Source organism: Pongo abelii, chromosome 6 (assembly GCF_028885655.2).
Source record: "Pongo abelii isolate AG06213 chromosome 6, NHGRI_mPonAbe1-v2.0_pri, whole genome shotgun sequence".
Taxonomy (NCBI): Eukaryota; Metazoa; Chordata; class Mammalia; order Primates; family Hominidae; genus Pongo; species Pongo abelii.
The window spans coordinates 20,242,335-20,270,017 of record NC_071991.2 but is presented as its reverse complement, the minus strand read 5'-3'; the positions used below and the strand labels follow the sequence as shown (position 1 = coordinate 20,270,017).

Below are 27,683 nucleotides of genomic sequence, written 5' to 3'. Positions count from 1 at the left end.
AATGTCTGCATAAGTCTGGTTAAATTTTGATAGTAATTGCATTAACTCTATAATCAATTGGGGAAAGTAATCTCTTAACAACATGGAATATTTTAACCCATAAACATGATATATATATTCGTTTAGGTCTTCCTTAAGGCCCAAATAACATTAAATTATAACTTTCAACTTCGAGATTTTGTATAACTTTTGATTAGTTTTATTCATATGTACTTTATTTTTCTTTTTTTAATACTACTGCAGATGGAATTGATTTTTATAGCTTCATTTTTCTTCTGCTCCTATATAGAAATACAGCAATTTTTTTCATATAAACCTTGTATCCTATGACCTTGTTAAATTTATTTATTCCTTTTAGAAATTGTTTTGTAGATATCTTGTAAATTTCTATACAAACATTCATCTGCAAATAAGGGATCATTTTGCTTATTTTAAGATCTTTTTAAAAAAAGATATTTATCTCTTTTTTTCTTGCCTTATTGCGATGGCTAAGACCTACAGTACGGTGGTAAATAGAAGTGGTAACAGTGGACATCTTTGCTTTGTGCTTTGTCCGCAATTTTAGGGGGGAAGTCTTCAGTCTTTCACTGTCAAGGATGATGTGAGATACAGTCTTTCATATATAACAGATTTTATCAGACTGAGGAAATTACCCACTATTTCTAATTTGCTGAGAGGTTATACCATGAATAGTTATTAAATTTTGTCAAGTACTTTTTTCTACAGTCATTGAAATAGTCGTAAGTATTTTCAACTTATTCAGTTGAAGTAGTAAATTACCTCTTTTTAAAAAAATGTTGAGCCAGGCTTGCATTCCTGGAATAAACCCTACTTAGTCATGATCAAAATATACCTTTTGATATATTTCTGTAGATTACTGGTTTAATTTGCTAATACTGTAATAAGGATTTTGGCATCTTTGTTCACTAGAGTTATTGGTCTAGAGTTTTCTTTTCTTATCATTGTTTTGTCTGCTTTTTGGTCCATTTCACTCTTGAACACAAAGCACCAGGGCTATGCAAGACTGACTAGTGAGCCTTCTGGCTCTAAGTCTTCTCCATCACTGGTTGCTGTGAAGGAGGGACAAATGGTCTGAATGTGACTGAGAAGGTATCAAAGCACTCCCTGGTAGACATCTCATGCATTTTTATGGCATCTTCTCAGGCAAGGATGACTTCATTTTTACTCTTGAAAAGCCTTGAAAAACTAAGAGGTGAACAGGGAGTCTGAACAATGGCTGCTAAAAACTCAGACTCTTTGGTTCAACTTTTCCACAGGTTCCATGGCTCTTGCTTAGTCACAATCAGGCTGGACCCCATGGGTCTGTTCCCTGGTGGATTACTCTTTTGTTGATGAGCCTGTTTGTGACAATGGCAAAGAGAGATAATTGCAAAAGGACCAGCAGGTAGAAATGTTGCTGGGATGTTTCCTGCTTTCATCAATTCTCATTATGGTTCTGGCTGTGCTACTTGATCGCTACATGACCTGTGATCTTTCTGGACCCCAGTTTCTTTGCCTTTAAAATGGGATGGCGACACATTACTTGAAAGGTTGTAAGAATCAAAGATGGGTGTGTGTGTGGACCTGTGTGTGTGTGTAAATGGTAAACATTATTACTATTTCAATATTTAAATGCTCTGATCCTTAGTTTACTGATCTCTAAAATAAATATAATAATACGTAAAATGAGGAGGATCCCACAGTATTATTTTCAAGCTAAAAATAAATGAACAGGACCTAGTACAAAGATCTTCAAAAACCTCTTTTTTTTCTCTCCTCTCCTACTTCACATTTTAGTCCTGGATGTGGGCCTCTTTTTTGCAGGTGGACAAGTTTGTACTGAGAACATACGAGGCCAAATAATACAGGTTTTCAGATGTTTTTCCTTCGTTGATTTATTTGTTCATTTGTCAGCCATTTATTACAAATTATCTCTATATCAGTCACCATGCATTTTAGAAATTTTTAATTTTTATTTTTTTAAGAAAAATGGGGTCTCACTATGTTGGCCAGGCTGGTCTCAAACTCCTGCCTCAAGCAGTCCTCCTCTCTGAGCCTGTCAAGACGCTGGAATTATAGGTGTGTACCACCACGCCTGGCTACACATTTTAGGAATGTATTTTAAAAGACTTTAAAGACTTTGATTATTTGGAGGTGTAGAGCTCTAGTTAATACCCAAGTCCTTGGCTTTCAAGTTGGACTTGATTGGAAGTCAGCTTATCTTTTAGGGGTGAAAAGTTTAAACCAGCCAATACCTAATTTTGACTCTGTGAAATCTTTTTTTTGTTTTGTTTTGAGACTGAATCTCACTCTGTCACCCAGGCTGGAGTGCAGTGGTGCAATCTGGCTCACTGCAACCTCGAACTCTCAAGGGCTCAAGCTATCCTCCCACCTCAGCCCCCCGAGTAGTTGGGACTACAGGCATACACCACCATGCCCAGCTAATTTTTGTATATTTTGTAACACAGAGTCTTGCCATGTTGCCCCCGCTGGTCTTAAACTCCTGGACTCACACGATCCACCCACCTTGGCCTCCCAAATTGCTGGAATTACAGGTGTGAGCTACCACGCCTGGCTGACTCTGTGAAATCATATTCATTGTTCAGCATCCTGTTTAAAAGTACCCACAAGTATGAGTTTCTAGTGCTTAATTCAATTCATCTCAAATCTGTGGTGGAATATACCAAATAACTGGTCTCTCTCTGAATGACTTTGCTCAAAAAATCTGGTTTCTTAGTTGTTTTGAAACTTTGATAAAGACATGACAATGACAGATGACCTAAATTAGGCAAAGAATAACTCAGGAACCTCATCTTGGAGCTTAGGATGTAGGACTCTCTTTATGTGTGTGCCTGATGTTCTCTGTTCTCTGGAAGAAGGTAGGGGCAATGCCACTGGCGCTAACGTCCAGGTTGAAATTCCTGCGACTTTAACCAAGTTATGTAAAAATGGTCATTCACTTCTTTTTTATGTTTTTGAAGATTGTTTTGCAAGTGGTTGCAGCTGCTGCTCATCTGGTTGGCTTATAGAGGACCTTGTCACGATCGAAGACTGAATGGTGATTGCCAAAGATGAATAGGAAATGCTTTCTAAAGTAGCATCAGAGTCATTAAGGCCATAAATAGACAAGAGAGTAGAACTAAATGCCAGCAAAAGAGTTAGAGAGGTAGCCAGGCACGATGGCACACACCTGTAGTCCCAGCCACTTGAAGGGTTGAGCAGGATCACTTGAGGCTAGGAGCTTGAGATCAGCCTGGACAACACAGCAAGATCCTGTCTCTACAAAATGTAAAAAGAAAAAAACATTAGCTGAGGCATGTCCTAGTTACTTGGCGGGGGAGGATTGCTTGAGCCTAGGAGTTCCAGGCTGCAGTGAGCTATGATTGTGCACCATTGCACTCCAGACTGGGTGACAGAGTGTGATCCTGTGTCTAAGAAAATAACAATAAAAATCGGCTGGGTGCGGTGTCTCATGCCTGTAATCCCAGCACTTCGAGAGGCCAAGGCAGGTGGATCACCTGAGGTCAGGAGTTCAAGACCAGTCTGGCCAACATGGCGAAACCCTGTCTCTACTAAAAAAAATACAAAAACTAGCTGGGTGTGGTGCTGGGCACCTGTAATCCTAGCTACTGGGGAGGCTGAGGCAGGGAGAATTGCTTGAACCCGGGAGGTGGAAGTTGCAGTGAGCCGAGATCGCGCGATTGTACTCCAGCCTGGGTGACAGAGCGAGACTTCGTCTTGGGGAAAAATAAAAAAAGAAAAAAGAAAAAGAAAATAACAATAAAAATTAAAGCTTTAGAGGGAGAATGAGGGTATAAGCAAGAGGCAAGGCTGTGTAGTGGCTCAAGCGCATAACCCCAGCACATTGAGAGGCTGAGGCAAAAAAATCACCTGAGGCTAGGAGTTCAGGACCAGCCTGGGCAACATAGAAAGACTCTGTATCTGAAAAAAAAAAAAAAAGAAAGAAATTAACTGGGTGTGGTGGCATGCACCTGTAGTCCTAGCTACTTGGGAAGCTGAGACAGGAGAATCATTTGAGCCCAGGAGCTCGAGGCTGCAGTGAGGTATGATCACACCACTGTACTCCAGCCTGGGTGACAGAGTGAGACTCTGTCTCCAAACCAAAAATAAAACCATAAAAACTAACAAAGCAAAAAGATAAAAACAAGAGGCAAGTGAGGGCCAAGGAGAGTGCATGAAAAATTTTACTTTTTTGGAGCTTTTTTTTTTCTCTTTTAAGTTCTTTTTATATGGTGCAGTGAGAGTTCTGGTCCTTCATTCAATACTTATTTATCTCCTGCCACATCAAGTATGCGTAAATGTAGGGAAGAAGGCGATAAAGAAATAAATAGTGCTAGATGTGGTGGCTCATGCCTGAAGTCCCAGCACTTTGGGAGGCCAAGGCAGGCGGATCACCTGAGGTCAGGAGTTCGAGACCAGCCTGGTCAATGTGGTAAAATCCCGTCTCTACTAAAAATATAAAAATCAGCTAAGCGTGATGGGGGGCACCTGTAATCCCAGCTACTCGGGAGGCTGAGGCGGGAGAATCGCTTGAATCTGGGAGGCGGAGGTTGCAGTGAGCCGCAGTGTCGTCAGTGCACTCCAGCCTGGTTGACAAGAGTGAAAGTCCATCTCAAAAAAAAAAAAAAAAAAAAAAGAATAAGCAGTCATCCTTGAAGTATTTCTCAGAAAGGAGACACAAAACTTACTGCCATGAAACTGGCAGAGGACGGGTAGTATGGCAAATTGTATTGACAGCTTATAACAAATAAAATTATGATAATAGACTGAATTAGAGTACACAAGAGTCAGAACACTGTCTCTTTTACTTTTTTAGTTACAGTCTATAAATCCAGTTGTGAAAATATATTGGAAGAGACAGATGGGTGCCATGTCTAGCTTTACACAAACATTATAAATAAAACATTTTCTTGTAATGGTTGGAATTTTGCTTGGTGCATTTTAAAAGATCCACATTTTAAAGCCCTGAGCTGTAGATTCATTAGAGAATGTAATTTTACTACTGATGCCAAACGTAAATACGTATCCATGCAATTTTCTGCATCTTGAATAACTTTTTAAAAAATTTGTTCACAGTCTAGTTCACAAATAATCAACCTTTGATTCTCCACCCTACAGGTTATAGATCTTTGGACTGTCTATGTGAATATTGCAAACAAAGATCCTCTTCCCAAGTTGTTTATTTTATTTTATTTTTTTTTTGCTTGTTTGCAAAAATTAAGTATGTGTTGAGAAAATGTAAATGAATTTTAATGCTAGCTTCAGGGGAGAAATAATTTTGAAGGGAAATTTTGCTATTAGAGAAAACCCAAAACAAGCCATCACTGTATCCCTGAGTCAGTTAAACATAGTTTCTGGCCATTAACATAGATTGCATAAATTTGGCAACAAATTCACATCTTGCCCAGGCAATAATTCCTTTATTAAGTTCACAGCTACTGTATAAGCTTGTTGAGAGTGCTTAGGAAGTTATCTTTATTAGCAGAATTCTATCTTCCGTATCCTGCTTTGACTATTTCTGCCAAGTCTTTGGAGCTTGGGATAATCAATTGCTGTCGCTCCCTTGACATGACTGTGATGTTTCATAAATATTCCATGAATTGTTACAAATCCAGCCAAATTACTTCATCCAAACTAAATAGGTTGGAAATTAGGATGTTTGATGTCAGGTGTACCCTACAAATAATTTTCTCCAACATCTGTCTTTAGGGGAAGAAAAACCATCTCAGAGATATTAAGTGATTCTTCAAATTCACAGAGCATGTGACTAGCAGTGTGAAAAGTAGAATGTAGCTGCGCACGGTGGCTCATGCCTGTAATCCCAGCACTTTGGGAGGCTGAGGAGGGCGGATCACTTGAGGTCAGGAGTTCAAGACCAGCCTGGCCAACATGGTGAAACCTCGTCTCTACTAAAATTACAAAAATTAGCTGAGCATGGTGGCGGGCTCATGTAGTCCCAGCCACTGGGAAGGCTGAGGCAGGAGAATTGCTTGAACCTGGGAGGCAGAGGTTGCAGTGAGCCTAGATCGCACCACTGTATTCCAAGCTGGGCAACAGAGAAAGACGCTGTCTCAAAAAAACAAAAACAAAACCAATAACAAAAAAGAAACTAGAATGTTAGTCTACTGATTCTCAGTCTACTATTGTTTTCTCATTACACAATTTGGGTAGCAGCCCCACATACTTGGTTGACCCAGCATGCCTACTGGTATTGTTTCTCAGCAGCATCATGGTGCAAGGGTTTCCATCTGAATTAATAACACAATGCATGTAAATTACTTAGAACCTAGACAGCTATCAATGAATGTTAACAATTCTTATTTTACTTCTTCTCCTTCTTTTATTATTAACTGCTTTATTTTTGCCTTGGTATTTTCTTTTTCTTTTTTTCTTTTTTTTTTTTCCTTGAGACAGGGTCTTGCTCTGTCGCCCAGGCTGGAGTGCAGTGGCATGATCTCGGCTCACTACAACCTTCACCTTCCCAGTTTAAGCAATTCTAATTCCTCAGCTTCCAAAGTAGCTGAGACTAAAGGTGCATGCCACCACCACGCCAGGCTAATTTTTGTATTTGTAGTAGAGATGGGGTTTCACCATGTTGCCCAAGCTGGTCTTGAACTCCTGGCCTCGAATGATCCACCCACCTCGGGCTCCCAAAGTGCTGGGATTACTGGCGTGAGCCACCACTGCACCTGGACTACCTTGGTATTTTTATGCTAGAGGTAGCCAACAAGTAAACTCTGATCTGTTCATAGCCTTTGAAGAATGCTTGGTATATTTGCATAATCCATTTGCCACTCCACTCTGTTTCCCATCTTTTGCTCTTGTTTGTTAGGACTCTTAGGTAGGAGGGAGGTAGTTGTTAGTTTTATCAATTAGGAATGCATTTTGTAGCAAGTAATAGAAATATTGATGAACGGTGGCTTGTCACAAAGACAATGTTTGCTCACTTAGTAAGAAATTTCACCTCGGTGTGTTGGCTCATGCCTGTGATCCCAGCACTTTGAGGGGGCTGAGGTGGAAGGATCACTTGAGACCAGGAGTTCAAGACCAGCCTGGGCAACACCGTTGCAAGACACAGCAAGACCGTGATAGGCATGATGGCTCATACTTTTAGTTCCAGATACTCCAGGGGCTGAAGTAGGAGGATTGCTTAAGCCTAGGAGTTAGAGGCTGCAGTGAGCTATGATCATGCCACTGTACTCCAGCTTGGGTAACAGCAAGAACCCGTCTCAAAAACAAACAAACAAACAAAAAAACAGAAACCTGAACCAGGGCAAAACACCTTTACATCCTGAGACACCTTTGTTTGAAAATATAACCTTTCTTCTAATGTTTTTATTAGCCAGGACTGTAATACATGGCTAGTGCTCACTGCAAGTGAGGCTGGAACAGTAAATGTTTAGTTTTCTAGCCTCTGTAGCAAAGCATGAGAAAGGAGAAGGAGGTTCGGAAAATTGCTGGGTCAGCCACCTAAAAAGGTCTATTACACAATTTGGGTAGCAGCCGCACATATTTGGTTGATCCTAACATGCCTACTGGTGCAGTTTCTTGGCAACATCATGGTTCAAGGGTTTCCATCTGAATTGATAAAATGCAATGCAATGCATATAAATTGTTTAACCTGGCTACCTGGCATTGCAAACACAATTCATTACCTTCTTCCCTGCATTTTATCTAGTATACACTCAACCTTCCCCAAGGAGACAGCCCTCATGGCTTAAGTTTTATTTATTTCTGGGCAATTTTAAATGCCAGTACCATGGATAAAGATATTATTTAGGCTCCATTTTTAAAATTTGATAATTCTTTTCCCTTCCCATTTTCGCTTTTGTTTGTTTGTTTGTTTGTTTTTGTTGTTGTTGGAGACAGAGTTTGGCCCTGTTGGCCAGGCTGGAGTGCAGTGGTGTGATCTCAACTTGCTGCATCCTCTGTCTCCTGGGTTTAAGCGATCCTCCTGTCTCAGCCTCCTGAGTAGCTGGGGTGCTGGGATTAGAGGCATACACCACCATGTCTGGCTAATTTATTGTATTTTTAGTAGGAACGCAGTTTCTCCATGTTGGCCAGGCTGGTCTCAAACTCATGACCTCAAGTGATCTGCCTGCCTCGGCCTCTCAAAGTGCTGAGATTACATACAGAAGCCAGTCACCATGCCTGGCCGCCACTTCTAGTTTCTACCATCCTTCTTACACCTAAATGTATGGGTAGTTGCCTTGAAGAAATTTGAAACAGTAGGTTCTGGGTTCTGGTGGGCAGATACCATGCTGAACTTGTTCTTTGCTACCAGGGTCTTTAATCTTACATCTTAGTAAAACATCTGCTTCCTTGTTTACATTTTAAAATTTACAATTTAGAAACAGTGAAATGCATAGGCCTTTGGTGCACAATGTGATGAATTTGGTAAATGTATATGCCTGTGTAACCACTTTAAAGTATATACTTGGCTGGGTGCAGTGGCTTATGCCTGTAATCCCAGGACTTTGGAAGACTGAGGCAGGAGGATCCCTTGAGGCCAGGAGTCTGAGGTCAGTTTGGGCAACATAGCGAGACCCTGTCTCTACAAAAAACAAACAAAAACCCTAAAAAATACCACCCAAATTAAAAAATTAGCCAGGCATGGTGGTACGCACCTGTATTCCTAGCTACTCAGGAGGCTGAGGTGGGAGGAGAAATTCAAGGTTACAATGAACCATGATTATGCCACTGCCCTCCAGCCTGGGTGACAGAGGGAGACCCTATCTCTGAAACAAATAAACAAAAAATGTATATACTCATGTAACCATGTTTCTGGGCTGCCATCACAAAGTGTACTATGAACTGAGTGGCTTAAAACAGTGTCAGTTTATTTTCTCACAGTTCTAAAGGATGGATGTTCGAAATGAAGGTGTCAGCTGGGCTGTGGTTCTTCTAACACCTGTAGGGAGAACGTTCTACTTTCTTGCCTCTTTCTGTCTTCTAGTGGTTTTCAGCAATCTTTGCCATTCATTGGCATATAAGAGTATAATTCCAATTTCTGCTCTTATTATCACATGGTGTTCTTCCTATGTGTCTCTGTCTTCTTCTTCTTTTTTTTTTTTTTTTTTTTTTTGACGGAGTTTTGCTCTTGTCACCCAGGCTGCAGTGCAATGGCATGATCTTGGCTCCCAGGTTCAAGTGATTCTCCTGCCTCAGCCTCCAGAGTGGCTAGGATTATAGGCATGTGCCACCATGCCTGGCTAATTTTTGTATTTTTAGTAGAGATGAGGTTTTGCCATGTTGGCCAAGCTGGTCTTGAACTCCTCACCTCAGATGGCCTGCCCACCTTGGCCTCCCTGAGTGCTGGGATTACAGGCGTGAGCCACTGCACCTGGTCCATATGGCCGTCTTCTTAAAAGGATACCAGTTGTTGGATTACAGTCCATCCTACTCCATTTTTTCTCTCTCTTTGATGTGTATAGGTTTTTTCTTTCTTGATCTTTTATCTCCTTTCTTTACATTTTTTCTTTCTTTCTTCTTTCTTTTTGCCTTTATCTTGTTTGTGGTAGTCTGATCATGGATTCATCAGGAAGCCTGGGAAATCTTCACTTGTTATATATTCAAATATTTCTTCTTTTATGTTGTCTTCCCTTTTGGATTTTCATTACATGTATGTTAAATCTCATTGTCTCACAGGTCACTGAATCTCCATCAATATTTTTCTGTATCTTTTTCTTTCTGTTCTTCAGATTGGATGATTTCTATTGATCTGTCTTCAAATTCATTGATTCTTCTGCCATCTCTAATCTTCTGTTAAGCCCATCCAGTGAACTTTTTATTGCTGATATTGTACTGTTTAGTTCTAGAATTTTTATTCGGTTCATTGTAATAGTTTTTGTTTCTCTTCAGAGGTTCTCCAGCTAGTCACCTATTAGGACATATTTTCCTCTGAGTCTTTGAACTTCATTTTAATTCCTCTTTTAAAGTCCTTATCTGCCAATTTCAATATCGAGTCATCTTGGGGTCTGTTTCTATTGACTGTGTTTTCTACTATGTGACATGTTTTTCTGTTTTTTCTTTTTTTCATCTCCAATAAATTTTTTTCTTGTAGTACATTGTGGATAATGCCTTGTAAAGAATCTTAATTATGCTCTTTTTCTTGAATAATGTTGTTTTTATTCTCAAAAACAGTTATTGTACAATTACCTTGACTTTATAGAAATTTGTTTTTATGCTCTTTTATGGCATTTTTCAATTTTGTCCTTGATTCTAGGATGAACCCCTCAGTTTTTGGACTTAGTTTTTATTTCAAGGGACTAGCCTTTCTAGTTTCAATTGAAATTCCAAACGTTTTACCAATCTCTGTAATTTGACAAGATTTGAACCCCAAACTCTGTCTCTCCAGCCTCTATGGAGGGCGGCAGCTGAAATCTCTGCTCAGCACTTTCAGCATTCTGGCAATTCTGTCCCCTTGTGCTCCTGTGCCTGAGCAGTTCAGAGGTCAGCTGTGGATTTGAAAGGCTTTGCCCTGTGCAGCTCTCTCCTTTCTGGAATATTTCCTTTCTATTTTTAACTCTTCTGGCAGCCCCAAACTTTGTATCTGACACCTTGATCCATTAAGACTTTAAGTTATCCTTAAGTTCTAACCACCTCATGGCTCATACAGACAGAGGAGTATCTTCAGAAGAAAAGCCATATAAACATGTCTTTGTTTTTGTTTTTTTGTTTTGAGACAGAGTCTTGTTCTGTTGCCCAAGGTGGAGTATAGTGGCGTGATCTTGGCTCACTGCAATCTCTGCCTCCCAGGCTCAAGTGATTCTCTTGCCTCAGTCTCCTGAGTAGCTGGGATTATAGGCATGCACCACCATGCCTGGCTAATTTTTTTTTGTATTTTGTAGAAACGGGGTTTCACCATGTTGCCCAGGCTGATCTCGAACTCCTGTCCTCAAGTGATCTGCCCACCTTGGCCTCCCAAAGTGCCAGGACCACAGCCATGAGCCACCATGCCTGGCCCATATATCCTCTTTTTTTTTTAACCCCGAAGATTCTGATCCCCTTCACTTTCTATCTGCTTTTGGCCACCATCCTATGCCTTCAAATATTTATTTTCCATATTTTGTTTAGAATTTATTGCTGTTATCTGTAGGAGGGTTAGTCTGATAAAAGCTACTCTGCCATTACTGAAACCAATACTTTCTGCCAGCTATTTTTATATATTTAACTTAGGGCACAGAAATTGGCTCTTAAGACTCAAGGTAATAGATTATGTGACTCTCAGTGAATTTTGTTTCTAAGTGGAAGGCAGAGAGAACCTCTAGTAGCAAAGATGTAATTTATTCTTTCTCTGCTATAATATCAGTTATCTCTAATCTAAGTTTGTCTCTCTCTTATAGAATGTTGGTGAAAACTTCTAGAAGGAACTGACATATACCAAAATCCTAATATATATATATATTATATATACATAAAATATTATATCATTCAGTTCCTAGATTTGCCTCCATGACATTACAAGAATCACCAACTTTTTTTCTTCTTTTCTTCAAGTTTTGTTTTAAGCTCAGGGCTACATGTGCAAGATATGCAGGTTTGTTACGTAGGTGAGCATGTGTTATGGTGGTTTGCTGCACCTAGATATTAAGCCCAGCATCCATCAGCTATTCTTCCGGATGCTCTCCCTCTTCCCACCCGCCACTGCCCCCTACAGGCCCCCGTGTGTGTTGCTCCCCTCCCTGTGTCCCTGTCTTCTCATCATTCAGCTCTCACTTACAAGTGAGAACATGCGGTACAAGAATCGCCAGCTTTCTAGCTCAGAATAGTTGAGTCTTCTTTGCCCAGCATTCTACCTCCTTCAGGCAGAGAGTTCCACATTTTAGGGTCTGTTGCCTCCAGCCACCATTTTAGGTACCAAATTCTAGATAATTTAGGATATACTTAGCTGTAAGTAAACAAATCGAGTGCCTTAAGCAAATAGAATTTTTTTTTGCCATTGTTTTATATGAGAAATCTGGGGTAGAAAGTCACTACCTTGGATTCAACTGATGCATGACATTATTTAGTCCTCTTTCCATCCTTCTCCACCTTATTCTTCTTTAGAAAGGAGAATTGACAGGGCTGGGTGATTATCACTGAAGGTGAAAGAGGTGGATATTTCTGAAGTCAGTGACCACCAGCTCAACAGGTAGACCATTAATCACCGTGTCAGGGAACACAGAAAGAAAGACAGATGTGGACAATTTGGAGGTTCCCTTGAGATTTCCCAAGTGAAGGCAGGGAATCCTCCTTATGTCATCCTTTTATTTATTGAGTTAGTTTGCGTTTCTCCTCGTGATCACAAAATGGCTGTTGAAGCTCCTGCCATGGTGACCTGACTCTGTAGAAGAGCGGGGGAGAAGGGACATGGAGGGACCCAGCTCTGTCTGCCCTTTTCATCAGAAAAGCACAAGGTATCCCAGAAGCTCCCTGCCAGCTTCTGTTTAACTTGGTTAGGTTTCATTGACCAAGATTGAGTTCCGTGGTCATCCCTTCAAACAAAGGAGGCTGGGAAGTGAGTATTTGACTTCTCCTAGCTTTCTATCCAGTATGGAGGAAGATGTTGGGAATGGTTGCAGGGCTAGCTTGGGGACAGTGCTGCAGCAGCCACGGTGCTGGTAACCTTTCTCCATGCAGGGGCTTGCCATCAGTGGCGTGCCCCTCCCAGTCCTCAGAATCTCAGGCTGGAGGGAGCTGAGATAATAAGTAGCTCCTTAGTATAGCAGAGCTTTGAATTCATGAACCCACTGTTATTTATCAGGGTTGCAATGGATCCACAAATGTCCATGTTGTGCAAATACTAAGTGTTAGAGGTTTACTTTAGTGTTGCATAAAAATGAAGTGTTCTGGCTGGGCATGGTGGCTCATGCCTGTAATCCCAGCACTTTGAGGGGTCGAGGTGGGCAGATCACTTGAGGTCAAGAGTTTGAGACCAGCCTGGCCAACATGGTGAAACCCCATCTCTACTAAAAATACAAAAGTTAGCTGGGCATGGTGGCGCATGCCTGTAATCCCAGCTACTCGGGTGGCTGAGGCAGGGGAATCGCTTGAACCTGGGAGCTGGAGGTTGCAGTGGCACTAGATCGCACTACTGCACTCTAGCCTGGGCGGCAGAGCGAGACTGTTTAAAAAAAAAAAAAAAAAAAAAAAACCTAAAAAGAAAATAAAGTGTTCTTTAATGCTGATGATTATGACAGATGTCTCTTCCTTCCTGTGGCCATCATGAGAACTCATCAGGGAGTCATATTTTATGGCTATCTAATCTCTCCCTAGCATCTCAGTAGAATAACCATGTTATTCTCTGTGTTACTACATAACTTAGTGTGCAGACCCACAGGATAGGGGAATACCAGTTGGACTTGTTTGGGTTGGTTGCCCAGACCAGCCCTTGCCTTTCTATCTGTTGTCACCTGCCTTCACTTTGGAAGTCGCAAGGGAACCTCCAAGTTGTCCACATCTGCTCTTCTTTTTGTGTTCCCTGACACAGTGATTAATGGTCTGTCTGTTGGGCTGCTGGTCACAGACTTCAGAGATATCTATTTCTTTCACCTTCAGTGATAATAACCCAGCTCTGTCAATTCTTCTTTCTAAATATGTTTTGCACCTACCCACTTTTTATTTTATTATTTTTTTTTTTAAAATGAAGTCTCACTCTGCCACCCAGGCTGGAGTGCAGTGGCGTGATCTTGGTTCACTGCAACCTTTGCCTCCCAGGTTCAAGCCATCCTCCTGCCTCAGCCTCCCTAGTAACTGGAATCACAGGCGCCCACCACCATGCCCAGCTAATTTTTGTATTTTTAGTAGAGGTGGGGTTTCACCATGTTGGCCAGGCGGGTCTCAAACTCCTGACCTCAGGTGATCCACCTGCCTTGGCCTCCTAAAGTGCTGGGATTACAGGCATAAGCCACTATGCCTGGCTGTGTTATTTTATTTTAGAGACAGGGTCTCGCTCTGTTGCCCAGGCTGGAGTACAGTGGCGTGGTCATAGTTCTGTGCAGCCTCAGCCTTCTGGGTTCAAGTGATCGTCCCTGCCTCAGCCTCCAAAGTAACTGGATTACAGGCACACACTGCATGCCTGGCTAATTTTTAAAAAATGATTTTGAGATGGGGTCTTGCTATATTGCCCAGGCTCTAGTTCTTTAAATCTCTACCGCAAGTGTCCTAGCATTACACAGCATATCACTGAAGCCATTATTGATTGCCATAAACAGAATACCCAACCAAAAGTGCATTCATCAGTGAGAGGCTTTTTGTTTGTTTCTTTAAAAATCTCACATAATAACAGCCAGGCTCAGTGGCTCATGCCTGTAATCCCAGCACTTTGAGAGGTTGAGGCGGGTGGAAATCTGAGGTCAGGAGTTTGAGACCAGCCTGGCCAACATGGAGAAACCCCATCTCTACTAAAAATACGAAAATTAGCCGGGCATAGTGCTCATGCCTGTAATCCCAGCTACTCAGGAGGCTGAGGCAGGAGAATTGCTTGAATCTGGGAAGCAGAGGTTGCAGTGAGCCGAGATTGCACCACTGCACTCAAGTCTGGGTGACAGAGCGAGACTCTGTCTCAAAAATAAACAAATAATAAATCTCACATAATAAGAGGAAGAGATAGGGCAGCTACAGAGCTGATTTAGTGAGTCAAAAATGACATCAAGACTCGGGTACTTTCAAACTACTCACTCCACTACCCTTAATGCGTCAGTCCTTAGCATCACAAGATGCCAGCAACAGTTCTCAGCACGACTTGCAGATACAAACACATCAAGCAAAGAAGAGGGACGTGTCTTGCTGTGTCATGTCAACTGTTTACGCAGAAGGAAAGCCTACCCATGAGGCCCCTCTGTAGCCTTACTCTCAGGTCTCAGTGGCCATGATTGGGTCACTTCTCCACACTGTAGCTAAACAAGGCTGTGAAAGTAAGTTTCTGGCATTTTCAGCTGTTGGTGTGGGCAGCAGGTTCTGCTGGCCAGGATGAAGGTTGGGTTGGAGAGGTGGAGTGGGGAAGGAATATTTTGGGGGAGGCATTCAATATGATCTGCCTCATGCAAACTCATCTTCTGTCTGGACTACGGCCAGGGCCTCCTACTCTTTCTCTTTGTTTCTGGTCTTGCTTCCTTTCAATCCATTCTCCCCACATTGCTGCTGCCAGGGGGATGTTGCCAAAGTGTTTAATTATCGTATTAATTTATGTGCTTAGTTATTTATTGTCAGCATCTCTCATGATAATGTAAACTACATGAGGGAAGAGACCTTGTCTGTTCTGTTCCTGCTTTTATCCCCTAGAGCAGGGCCTCTCACATCAAAGGTACTTACTAAATATGTCTTGGCTGGCTGAATGAGTGAAATGTAAATCTGATTCTGTGACTTCTCTCTTAAAACCTTCAAATGGGCTGGGCGCAGTGGCTCACACCTGTAATCACAGCACTTTGGGAAGCCAAGATGGGTGGATCACCTGAGGTCAGGAGTTTGAGACCAGCCTGGCAACATTGTGAAACCCTGTCTCTACCAAAAATACAAAATATTAGCCAGGCATGGTGGCGGGTGCCTGTAATCCCAGCTACTCTGGAGGCTGAGGCAGGAGAATCACTTGAATAGGGGAGGCAGAGGTTGCAGTGAGCAGAGATTGTGCCACTGCACTCCAGCCTGGGCAACAAGAGTGAAACTCTTTCAAAAACAAACAAACAAACAAACTAACTAACTTTCAAATGGTTTTCCTTTGCCTCTGAGGTGAATTCATGTCTTCTGGAAATTGGAAAGCCAATTGAAATGGTCTGTCCCTCCATTTCCACTTCTCCTTCCTTCTCTCTTCTCCAGTTTTTTGGAACTTTCTTCAGTTTTTCAAAAATACCCTGTGTTTCTTTTTCCCCTCTGTCTGCCTAAAACTCTTTTCGTTTCTTACTTTACATGATTAAGTCCTTCTCTGGAAGCACATTTCAGTGGAAATGTCACCTTCTCTGGCAAACTTTCCGGACCTTTCTCTCACTAGGCATTGTTGGGAGCCCCTGAGTCCTCCCATAGCACAGGTTGGTCTCAAACTCCTGGGTTCAAGTGCTCCTCCTGTCTTGGCCTCTTAAAGTGCTGGGATTACAGGTGTGAGCCACTGCACCCAGCCAACGTATTTTAAGGTACTTGTCTATCTTCCTAGATCAGGAGTTTTTGAGGACATGGACCATGTCTTATTCATCTTTGCATATCTTTGTTGTGTGCAGTACTTGGCATGCAACGCATTCAACAAATATTTGCCAAATGGGTAAATGAAGGAATGAATGAATGAGCTCTGACCAGTAGTTCCCATGTCATCAATCAAGATCTCCCACTAGGACAGATGGGCTCAACCGATTTGTTTGTACATTCTGCTGGTATTTGTTAACAAATTAGTACATTGTTTTATACTTCCATCAATTTGACTGGCGTTTATGTCATTTCGTGAACATCTGTCTCAACCGTGGCGATCACAGCTCTCTGTAGGCAGAGGTTATGTCTTGGTAATAATCCTGGCATCCTCTCAACACCCAGCGTCACCACTCACAGAGACTTACAAGTGCATGAAGTGCTTTGTGATTTGAAGTCTGTGCCTCTGAGGTTTTTGCAGGTGGGGTTGTGATATTCAGCCCCATCATCCTGAAGCAGCTTTAGAAGGAACTGGTGGCTTCTGCATCTCTGTCCCCCAGAGCACTCCCACCACGGGAGGTGCATCCCTCAGAGTGAGGAGATTATGATACAAACAGAACACTTTGCCCCAGTAGGGCACTTATGTCTGGATGGTGGTGAGCATGGCCCAATGTATTGGGATGCCCAGCTTGAACTGCACCAAGCTCTGCCTGTAGGTCGCTACGGTGGTGACATGGGGCCTCATGGGGCCCTTCCCCAAGGGATGGCTCTCTGCTGGCTTCCAGGCACAGAGACAGTGATGGAGTCTTGCCTCTAGGCTAGTCAGTGTGAGCATTAGTCAAGCTTTGTGGCTTGGGTCCTAGTGTTGTGGGCCCGACTGCCTACTCTCCATCAGGCTGCCCACATTTGGGCAGATGCTGCTGGAGAGTGCCTCTTTGCACCATGGTCTGAAGATACAGGGGGCTCTTCACAGCATTCTGTATTCAGGGGTCATTTCTGAGCAGCTGGTCCTGTCCTATCTAAGCAGTTTTGCCTATAATCCTTCTATTCCTTGGTTTCCTTAGGAAAACAATCTTCCATTATTTGGTAAGCCCATGCCATTCTTTTTGTTTAAACATGGAAGTCCATTGCTGGACCCCGATGGCCTTCCAGGTTCTCCTTGGTTTGTCCTCTTCTAGAGAATCTCATTGGGTGATGTTGGACCACTAGTTGCCTGTGTTAGCTGAATGATGGCCCCTGCAAAGATGTTCATGTCCTAACCTTGGAACCTCTGAATATGTTACCTTATATGGCAAAAGGGACTTTGCAGATGTGATTAAGAGATTCTCCTGGAGTATCTGAGTGGGTTTAATGTAACCACAAGCGTCCTTATAAGAGCGAGGCAGGAGGTTAGAGAGAGGAGAAAATGCTGTTCAGCTGGCATTGAAGGTGGAGGAGGGAGCCATGGTGGGTGTCTGGGAGCTGGAAGAGGCAAGGAATGGATTATTTGCTGAGCTTCCAGAAGGAACCATCCCAGCTACCACCTTGATTTTAGCCCCATAAGACTCACTTTGGACCTCTGACATCCAGAGCTATAGGATAATAAATTTGTGTGGTTTTAAGCCATAGAGTTAGGGTAATTCGTTACAGCAGATATGGGAAACTAATATATTGCCCCTAGGTTGGCATTACAGCCCTCCCTAGTACAAAAGGTCTCTGTCTGGCCAAATAGGATCACTCACTATTTGAGTGACTGAGCAGACGAATAGAGCTTTTTGAAACCCAAATGAAGCTCTATTCGTCTGCTCAGGCTGCCATAACGAAGTATCACAGAACGGGTGGCTTAACACACATTTTCTTTTTCTTTTCTTTTCTTCTTTTTTTTTTTTTTTGAGACAGAGTCTCACTCTGTTGCCCAGGCTGGAGTGCAGTGGCGTGATCTTGGCTCACTGCAAGCTCCGCCTCCCAGGTTCAAGCCATTCTCCTGCCTCAGCCTCCCAAGTAGCTGGGACTACAGGTACCCGCCACCATGCCTGGCTAATTTTTTGTATTTTTAGTAGAGATAGGATTTCACTGTGTTATCCAGGAAGCTCTCGATCTCCTGACCTTGTTAAACGACACATATTTTCTAACTGTTCTGGAGGCTGGAAGCCCAAGGTGTTGGCAAGATTGGTTTCTGGTGAAGCCTCTCTTTCTGGCTTGCAGGTGGTCAGTTTCTCACTGTGCCCTCAAATGTCCTTCCCTCTGAGCAGGCAGAGAGAGAGAGTGAGATCCCTGGTGTTTCTTCCTTTTCTTTTTAAAAATTAATTAATCATCATTATTTTTTTAGAGACGTGATCATGCCCTGTTGTCCAAACTGGAGTGCAGTGGTGGCGATCATAGCTCACTGCAGCCTCCAACTCCTGGGCTCAAGTGATCCTCCCACCTCAGCCTCCCGAGTAGCTGGGACTAAAAGCACACACCACCATGCCCAGCTAATTAAAAAAAAAAAAATTGTAGAGACGGGATCTCATTATGTTTCCCTCATTATGTTGAGTTGGTCTCAAACTCCTGGGCTCAAATAATCCTCCTCTCTCTTCAGCCTCTCAAAGCATTGGGATTACAGGCATGAGACACTGGGCCTGGTTCTCTTCCTTTTCTTATAAGGACACCAGCCTTATCGGATTAAGCTTTACCCTATGACCTTACTTAGCCCCATAACCTCCTTAAAAGCCCCACCTGGAGGTTAGGACTTCAACATTACATTTTAGTAGAGAGAGACACAATCAGTCTATAACAGTGGCCCTCTGTGGTCATATCAGGGCAAAAGGGGGTAAAGCTTTCTTAGGCCATTTACATCTCGGGAGTTCAGTGCCCTTTGCAAATAAGAGTGGTGTGTAGAGACATTGCTAACACACTGGTATCCTCAAGACGGTACCCCTGTGAGTTTACCTTCTGCTTCTGTAATCCAGAGCTTCAGAGGCTAATTCGGGATATTTGAGGATTTTTCATCAAGCGTGTTTGGCCAGTCCTTCACTGATGGCAGATGAATCTTCTGGGCCAGTTGCCAGACATGTAGATGGCGAGCTTTGAGAGTTAAGTTCAAGTTCAAGTTAGGCTTGGCCAAGGCATTTTGCATGATGCTGGACAAGGTGTCAACAATCCCGTAGTATACCCCTATTTTTATTTTATTTTATTTTACTTCCCTCCTTAGTAAAAGAAGCAGTTTGTCTGGCCCTAGGTCATGATTTTATCTTTCTAGGAGTTGAAGCCATTTTCTATTTTCGCAACCCCAGCTTTCTGTGATCTAGCCTGAGGCTTTCCTGGTGAAAGGGATGCTTCCAACACCATTGCAGGGACATCTCATCATGGGACCCAGTCTTGGAGACCACCCTCCTAGTGTCAATTCACAGAGAAGTTACTCTGGGCCAATATCCACTCCACTGCACCGGAATGAGAATTGTTAGTGGTTCAGGCTGCCTTGGAAACATGAAAGTCTCATGTCAAGAGCACTGGGCACACTGAAAAATCATTCTAACCACCAAAGCCCAGGTTAGCCAGGACCAGCTCCCAGGCTGATACCAAGCAGAGTGCTCCAAAGCATCCTTCAAATATCCAGTGGCAGAAACTACCCAGTGGATGTCCTGGGATGAAAGGCCAGGGTGCTGTACAGACCTCCCCTTACTCAGAGAGGGCCTTTTTCTAATAACTTTCTTTTTCTTTTTTCTTTTTATTTTTTTAGAGACAGGTTCTCACTCTGTTGGCCAGACTAGGGTGCAGTAACGAATCATGGCTCACTGCAGCCTTGAACTCCTGGGTTCAAGTGATCCTTCTGCTTCAGCCCCCCCGAGTAGCTGGGACTGTAGGCACATACCACCATCCTTGGCTATTTTTTTTTTTTTAATTTTGTAGAGACAAGGTCTTGTTATATTACCCAGGCTGGACTTGAACTCCTTGCCTCAAGCAGTCCTCCCACCTCGACCTCCTAAAGTGCTGGGATTACGGGAGTGAGCCAATGCACCTGGCTGACAACTTTCTAGAAATCCAGTACTGGCAGCAGGCAGACAATTTCTGACCAAGATCCTGCCACCACGTCTGCCCTAGAGGTTCCCCAAGGGCAGAGAGAGGCAGGATCTCTCCTACTGGAACAGTGGGCATATTTTTTGGTGGAGCAGCCCACGCTTAGGTGTGATCTCGCTGTAATAATGTCCCCTGGCAGGTAAGATTGCTGCAGCCAAGGGGTGTTAGAGGAGGATCCTTAAATACTCTTCTTGGAACAGAATTTGGGTCTCTAAGCAAGAAGTGCCAGTCTTAACATTCACTATTTGTGACTGATTTATAGGAAAAGTGGCTTGATTCTGGTAGCCGGGGGAGCCCAGTGTGAACACTGAGGTTCTACCCTGTTCTAGTGGTTGCTTTGATTGATACTCAGCCATGAAAGGGACATAGCTCAGATACTGACAAAACAGCTTTGTATTTGAGTGTGTTTGTCCAACTGGCCAGGAACAGTCTGGGGACAAGCAGTGCCTTATTTGGAGTTGTTTATTCTTCTCCCCCATGGAGTGACCTCAGATAACCTTTCCCAGCTTGGGAAGACCTGAATCAGATTTTGTACAGCCTAGAGGAACAAGACTGTAGCCTGGGGAATGCTTCCTGTCACGTTTAGAACCTAAGAAAAACTCTAATCCTCTCTGGTGCCTCTCTCTCGGCTGGTAGCTGGGAGTTGAAGTCTGAGGACCTGAATTTTCCTGGAGGGCAATGTGCAACAGCTTTGGCTGGGAAACATCTCAAGTTTCTGCTTCTAGGACCATAACCATGGATTCCTCAGTGTTGTTCCTATTGCTGGGCTTCTGGACTGCTGAGACCTGTGGTTCCTGGCAGATAGACAGGTTGTATCAAACTGGTCACTAGTCACCAGATGCTAATGGACTGAAGAAGCCATAGAAAGATCTCTTTTGTATGTTGCTCTCTCGCACCATGCAAACTCCAGCTGTGTGAAGATCGTAGCTCTCTAGGGCTCTCATAGGAAATCAGACACCAACAGAAATGGGCGCAGATGTGAGAGGGAAGGCCTTGAAGCCACAGTCATCTTGGCATAAACAGAACATCCTGTTTTGTTTTGTTTTCACAGAGAACCCTGGTCTCCCCATAGGGGAGGCAGAGACCTAGGAAATCTCTTCATAGCTTTGGGTTTGAAAAGAATGTATAGACCAGGGATGGTGGCTCACACCTGTAATCCCAGCACTTCGGGAGGCCAAGGCAGGTGGCTCACTTGAGGTCAGGCATTCGAGACCAGCCTGGCCAACATGGTGAAACCCCATCTCTACTAAAATACAAAACTTAGTTGGGTGGTAGTGGGTGCCTGTAATTCAAGCTACTCGGGAGGCTGAGGCAGGAGAATCACTTGAACTCAGGAGATTGAGGTTACAGTGAGCCGAAATCACACCACTGCACTCCAGCCTGGGCGACAGAGCAAGATTCTGTCTCGAAAAAAAAAAAAAGAATAAAAATAAAAATAAAAATAAAAATAGCCAGGTGTGGTGATGTGCACCTGTAGTCCCAGCTACTAGGAAGGCTGAGATGAAAGGATCTCTTGAGCTCAGGAGTTCAAGGCTGCAGTGAGCTATGAGTGTGCTACTGAACTCAGCCTACACCACGGAGTGAGACCCTGTCTCTAACAACAACAGCAACAACAACAAAAATGATATCTGCTGGGCAGGCACATGGGTGGAAGGTAGCTGGTTAGTCTTGCAGGCACATTCAGAATGTTCCCTGGCTGAGGGCGGGATGTGGGAGAAGGTAGCGCATTGGAAAGGGTCCCCCAAGTGGGAGGCAGCACTGATGATAGACTCCTGAATGTGACATGTGGGTCTATTACGGGGTCGAATTGTGTCTTCCCAAAAAATTAATATGTTGACGCCCCAACCCTCAAGTACATCAGAATGTGGCCTCATTTAGAGATAGGATCTTTACTGAGATAATCGAGGTAAAATGAGACTATTAGGATGGCTCTAGTCTAATACTAGTGTCCTTATAAAAGCGGAAATTGGGACAGAGACACACACAGGAAGAACATTAGAAGATTGTGTGAAGATGAAGGCAGAATCTACAAGCCAAGCAACATTAAAGATTGCCAGCAGACTCCAAGAAGTGAGCGGAGAGAGGCATGGAACAGATTCTTGCCCAAGGCCCTTGGAGGGCACTAACCCTACATATAACCTTGATGGCAAATTCTAGCCCCCAGAACAGTGAGACAATAGACTTTTGTTGTTGAAGCCACCTGGCCTGTTGTCCTTGGTTCTGGCAGCCCTAACAGATGGATACAGGGTCGTCTTACAGGCAATGATGAGCTTGTGAGAATCCAACCAGGGAGATAGCAAGGACGGGAAGGCAGTGTGAGGGCCAAGGGTGATAATATGGCCAGCTGGTAGTTAGTGCCTAAGGCTTCTATCATTGTGAACGACAGCCTCACAATGCAGGCTCATGACAACAATGTCATTGTTGTCATCATCATCATCATCATCATCATCATCATCATCATCTCATCACAGCAAATAGTTATTGAGCATCTACTGTATGCTGGACAAGTATACTTTGCATGTTTTACATTACTGAGTCCTTACAACTTACACGGTTGCTGTTAGTAACATTCCCATTTTACAAATGAAAAAACTGAGACACACAGAAGGAAGAAACTTGCCCAAGAGTATATATGGCTGGTAGGTGGAGAGGCTCCCTTTTCTATATGAGTCTCTGCCCTGATGTTTATCTCAAGGGAGAGCCTCTTACCCTCCCGGTCATCTCAGCACACTGCCTGCTTTATCAATGTTTTTTTTATAGCACTTGCTGCCATCTGAAACATTCTTCTTTACTTGTGAGTAAACCCCCTAGAACATAAGTTTTGGGAGAACAGGGACCTTGCCTGGCTTCTTCAATCCTCTATCTCAGGCACTGGATCCATTTCTCAAACATACAAAGTATTTGATAACTCAGTTTCCTTGATTTATTGATTCAAATAATTTAGGCCCCCTCAAGCAAATTGGAACTTGGGCTCCATCTTGCATATGCAAAAGATTCGTGAAGATCTTCTGCTCAACAGAAGGCAGCTACTGTCTGTCCTGGTAACTTTTATCTTTTTTTTTTTTTTTTTTGGAGATGGAGTTTTACTCTTGTTGCCCAGGCTGGAGTGTAGTGTGGCACGATCTCGGCTCATTGCAACCTCTTGCTTCCTGGGTTCAACCGATTCTCCTGCCCTCAGCCTCCTGAGTAGCTTGGATTATAGGCACCTGCCACCATGCCTGGCTAATTTTTTTTTTTTTTGTATTTTTAGTAGAGACAGAGTTTCACCATGTTGGCCAGGCTGGTCTCGAACTCCTGACCTCAAGTGATCTGCCCGCCTCCATGTCTCAAAGTGCTGGGATTACAGGCATGAGCCACCATGCCCGGCCTGTGCTGGTAACTCCTATAGCAGTGCCTGTTAGTGACCAGGTCCTTTCTGCCCATGTGCAAGAAGCCAATCACTGTGGTAATGAGTTTTTGCAAAAGAGAAAAGATTTCACAATGCAGTGCTGTGTGAGGAGATAGGAGAACAAATCTCAAATCTGCCTCCCTGAAAATAGGGAATGGGAATATTATGGGATAGAAGGCAGCATGGTCTAAAGTGTGGGGAACGGTGAGGGGAGGGTGGGAAAGGTGAGCTAATCAGGGTTTCTGTGTGTGTTAATCTGTTTTTGTGTTGCTATAAAGAAATATCTGAGGCTGGGTAATTTATAGAGAATAGAGGAGTTTTTTAATTTTAATTTTAATTAATTTATTTTTGAGACACATCTCATTCTGTCACCCAGCCTGGAGTGCAGTGGCGTGATCTCAGCTCACTGCATCCTCCACCTCTGGGTTCAAGTGATTCTCCTGCCTCAGCTTCTCTAGTAGGTAGGCAACTGCCACCACGCCCAGCTAATTTTTGTATTTTTAGTAGAGACGGGGTTTTACCACGTTGGCCAAGCTGGTCTCGTATTCCTGACCTCTCAAGTGATCCACTTGCCTCGGCCTCCCAAAGTGCTGGGATTACAGATGTGAGCCGCTGTGCCTGGCCGAGAATAGAGGTTTATTTGGCTCATGGTTCTGCAGGCTGTACAGGAAGCATAGTGTCAGCATCTGCTTCTGGAGAGGCCTCAGGGAGCTTATACTTATGGCAGAAGGTGAAGGGAAACCAGCATATCACAGAGCAAGAGAGGGAAGAAGAGAAAGAGCAGGAGATGCTAGGCTCATTTAAATTATTATTTCCTTCCTTCCTTCCTCTCCCTCCCTTCTTTCCTTCCTTCCTTCCTTTTTTTTTTTTTTTTTTTTTTTGATGGTGTCTCACTCTGTCACCCAGCCTGGAGTGCAGTGGTATGATCTTGGCTCACTGCAACCTCCATCTCTGGGTTCCAATGATTCTCCTGCCTCAGCCTCCTGAGTAACTGGGATTACAGGTGCCTGTCACCATTGCCGGCTAATTTTTGTATTTTTAATAGAGATGGGGTTTCGCCGTGTTGGCCTGGCTGGTCTCGAACACCTGACCTCAGGTGATCCGCCTGCCTCAGCCTCCCAAAGTGCTGGGATTACAGGCGTGAGCCACCATGCCCAGCCTCTTTTTTCTTTTCTTTGAGACAGGTCATCACATTGTCACCCAGGCTGCAAGGTGGAGTGCAGTGGCACAATGATGGCTCACTGCAGACCCAAACTCCTGGGCTCAAGCAGTCTTCCTGCCTCAACCTCACAAGTAGTAGCTGGGACTACAGGCACCAGAGCTGGCTATTTTTTTTTCCTTCTTTCTTTTTCTTTTTTTTATTTTTTAATCTTTTTGTAGAGATGGGGTCTTGCTATGTTGCCTAGGCTGGCCTCGAATTCCTGGGCTCAAGTGATCCTCCCACCTCAGCCTCCCAAAGTGCTGGGATTACAAGTGTGAGCCACTGCACCTGGCCCAGACTTTTTTTTTTTTAAACAACAGATTTGATGTGAACTCATTACTGTGGGATGGGCACCAATCCATTCATGATCCAAACATCTTCTACCAAGCCCCATCTCCAACAATGTGGATCATATTTCTTTTTTTTTTTTTTTTTTCTGTTGGTTGTTGGTTGGTTGGTTGGTTGGTTTTTTCTTTTAATTTTTTTTTATTATTATACTTTAAGTTCTAGGGTACATGTGCACAACGTGCAGGTTTGTTACATATGTATACATGTGCCATGTTGGTGTGCTGCACGTATTAACTCGTCATTTACATTAGGTATACCTCCTAATGCTATACCTCCACCCGCCCCCCCACCCCACAACAGGCCCCGATGTGTGATGTCCCCCTTCCCGTGTCCAAGTGTTCTCATTGTTCAATTCCCACCTGTGAGTGAGAACATGCGACATTTGGTTTTTTGTCCTTGCGATAGTTTACTGAGAATGTTGGTTTCCAGCTTCATCCATGTCCCTACAAAGGACATGAACTCATCATTTTTTATGGCTGCATAGTATTCCATTGTGTATATATGCTACATTTTCTTAATCCAGTCTATCATTGTTGGACATTTGGGTTGGTTCCAGGTCTTTGCTATTGTGAATAGTGCCGCAATAAACATATGTGTGCATGTGTCTTTATAGTAGCATGATTTATAATCCTTTGGGTATATACCCAGTAATGGGATGGCTGGGTCAAATGGTATTTTTGGTTCTAGATCCTTGAGGAATTGCCACACTGTCTTCCACAATGGTTGAACCAGTTTACAGTCCCACCAACAGTGTAAAAGTGTTCCTATTTCTCCACATCCTCTCCAACATCTGTTTCCTGACTTTTTAATGATCGCCATTCTAACTGGTGTGAGATGATATCTCATTGTGGGTTTGATTTGCATTTCTCTGATGGCTAGTGATGATGAGCATTTTTTTCATGTGTCTGTTGGCTGCATAAATGTCTTCTTTTGAGAAGTGTCTGTTCATATCCTTTGCCCACTTGTTGATGGGGTTGTGTTTTTCTTGTTAATTTGTTTGAGTTCTTTGTAGATTCTGAATATTAGCCCTTTGTCAGATGAGTAGATTGCAAAAATTTTCTCCCATTCTGTAGGTTGCCTGTTCACTCTGATGGTAGTTTCTTTTGCTGTGTAGAAGCTCTTTAGTTTAATTAGATCCCATTTGTCAATTTTGGCTTTTGTTGCCATTGCTTTTGGTGTTTTAGACATGAAGTCCTTGCCCATGCCTGTGTGCTGAATGGTATTGCCTAGGTTTTCTTCTAGGGTTTTTATGGTTTTAGTCTAACATGTAAGTCTTTAATCCATCTTGAATTAATTTTTGTATAAGGTGTAAGGAAGGGATCCAGTTTCAGCTTTCTCCATATGGCTAGCCAGTTTTCCCAGCACCATTTGTTACATAGGGAATCCTTTCCCCGTTTCTTGTTTTTGTCAGGTTTGTCAAAGATCAGATAGTTGTAGATGTGTGGTATTATTTCTGAGGGCTCTGTTCTGTTCCATTGGTCTATATCTCTGTTTTGGTACCAGTACCATGCTGTTTTGGTTACTGTAGCCTTGTAGTATAGTTTGAAGTCAGGTAGCGTGATGCCTCCAGCTTTGTTCTCTTGACTTAGGATTGACTTGGCAATGCGGGCTCTTTTTTGGTTATATATGAACTTTAAAGTAGTTTTTTCCAATTCTGTGAAGAAAGTCATTGGTAGCTTGATGGGGATGGCATTGAATCTATAAATTACCTTGGGCATTATGGCCATTTTCACGATATTGATTCTTCCTACCCATGAGCATGGAATGTTCTTCCATTTGTTTGTATCCTCTTTTATTTCATTGAGCAGTGGTTTGTAGTTCTCCTTGAAGAGGTCCTTCACATCCCTTGTAAGTTGGATTCCTAGGTATGTTATTCTCTTTGAAGCAATTGTGAATGGGAGTTCACTCATGATTTGGCTCTCTGTTTGTCTGTTATTGGTGTATAAGAGTGCTTGTGATTTTTGCACATTGATTTTATATCCTGGGACTTTGCTGAAGTTGCTTATCAGCTTAAGGAGATTTGGGGCTGAGACAATGGGGTTTTCTAGATATACAATCATGTCATCTGCAAAGAGGGACAATTTGACTTCCTCTTTTCCTAATTGAATACCCTTTATTTCTTTCTCCTGCCTGATTGCCCTGGCTAGAACTTCCAACACTATACTGAATAGGAGTGGTGAGAGAGGGCATCCCTGTCTTGTGCCAGTTTTCAAAGGGAATGCTTCCAGTTTTTTGCCCATTCAGTATGATACTGGCTGTGGGTTTGTCAGATAGCTCTTATTATTTTGAGATACGTCCCATCAATACCTAATTTATTGAGAGTTTTTAGCATGACGGGCTGTTGAATTTTGTCAAAGGCCTTTTCTGCATCTATTGAGATAATCATGTGGTTTTTGTCGTTGGTTCTGTTTATATGGTGGATTACATTTATTGATTTGCATATGTTGAACCAGCCTTGCATCCCAGGGATGAAGCCCACTTGATCATGGTGGATAAGCTTTTTGATGTGCTGCTGGATTCGGTTTGCCAGTATTTTATTGAGGATTTTTGCATCAATGTTCATCAGGGATATTGGTCTAAAATTCTCTTTTTTTG

The 27,683-nt window shown here is 43.0% G+C and overlaps 1 protein-coding gene and 1 long non-coding RNA gene across 7 annotated transcripts in view; one reads left to right on the top strand and one right to left on the bottom strand.

Moving 5' to 3' along the window:
• Positions 1-27,683, top strand: part of CALN1 (calneuron 1) — a 625,214-nt gene that overhangs the window by 229,077 nt on the left and 368,454 nt on the right. Inside the window, exon 1 of one of the 5 annotated variants that reach the window (XM_054560452.1) lies at positions 22,672-22,790. The exons of the other annotated variants lie outside the window; for them this stretch is intronic. Coding sequence (XP_054416427.1) covers positions 22,784-22,790 — 7 coding nt within the window. The 5' untranslated portion in view covers positions 22,672-22,783. Of the gene's footprint in view, positions 1-22,671; positions 22,791-27,683 lie in introns of those variants that run through there. 5 annotated transcript variants of the gene reach the window in all.
• On the bottom strand, positions 1,998-22,520 carry LOC129060615 (uncharacterized). 2 transcript variants are annotated; one of them, XR_008527418.1, is made up of 5 exons: positions 22,409-22,520; positions 19,024-19,158; positions 4,510-4,632; positions 3,892-3,942; positions 1,998-3,279 (listed from the first exon to the last, which is right to left on the bottom strand). It is a non-coding gene; the product is annotated as an uncharacterized LOC129060615 (long non-coding RNA). The 2 variants fall into 2 exon arrangements; XR_008527417.2 differs by lacking the exons at positions 1,998-3,279; positions 3,892-3,942 and having other exon boundaries at positions 4,319-4,632; positions 22,352-22,518.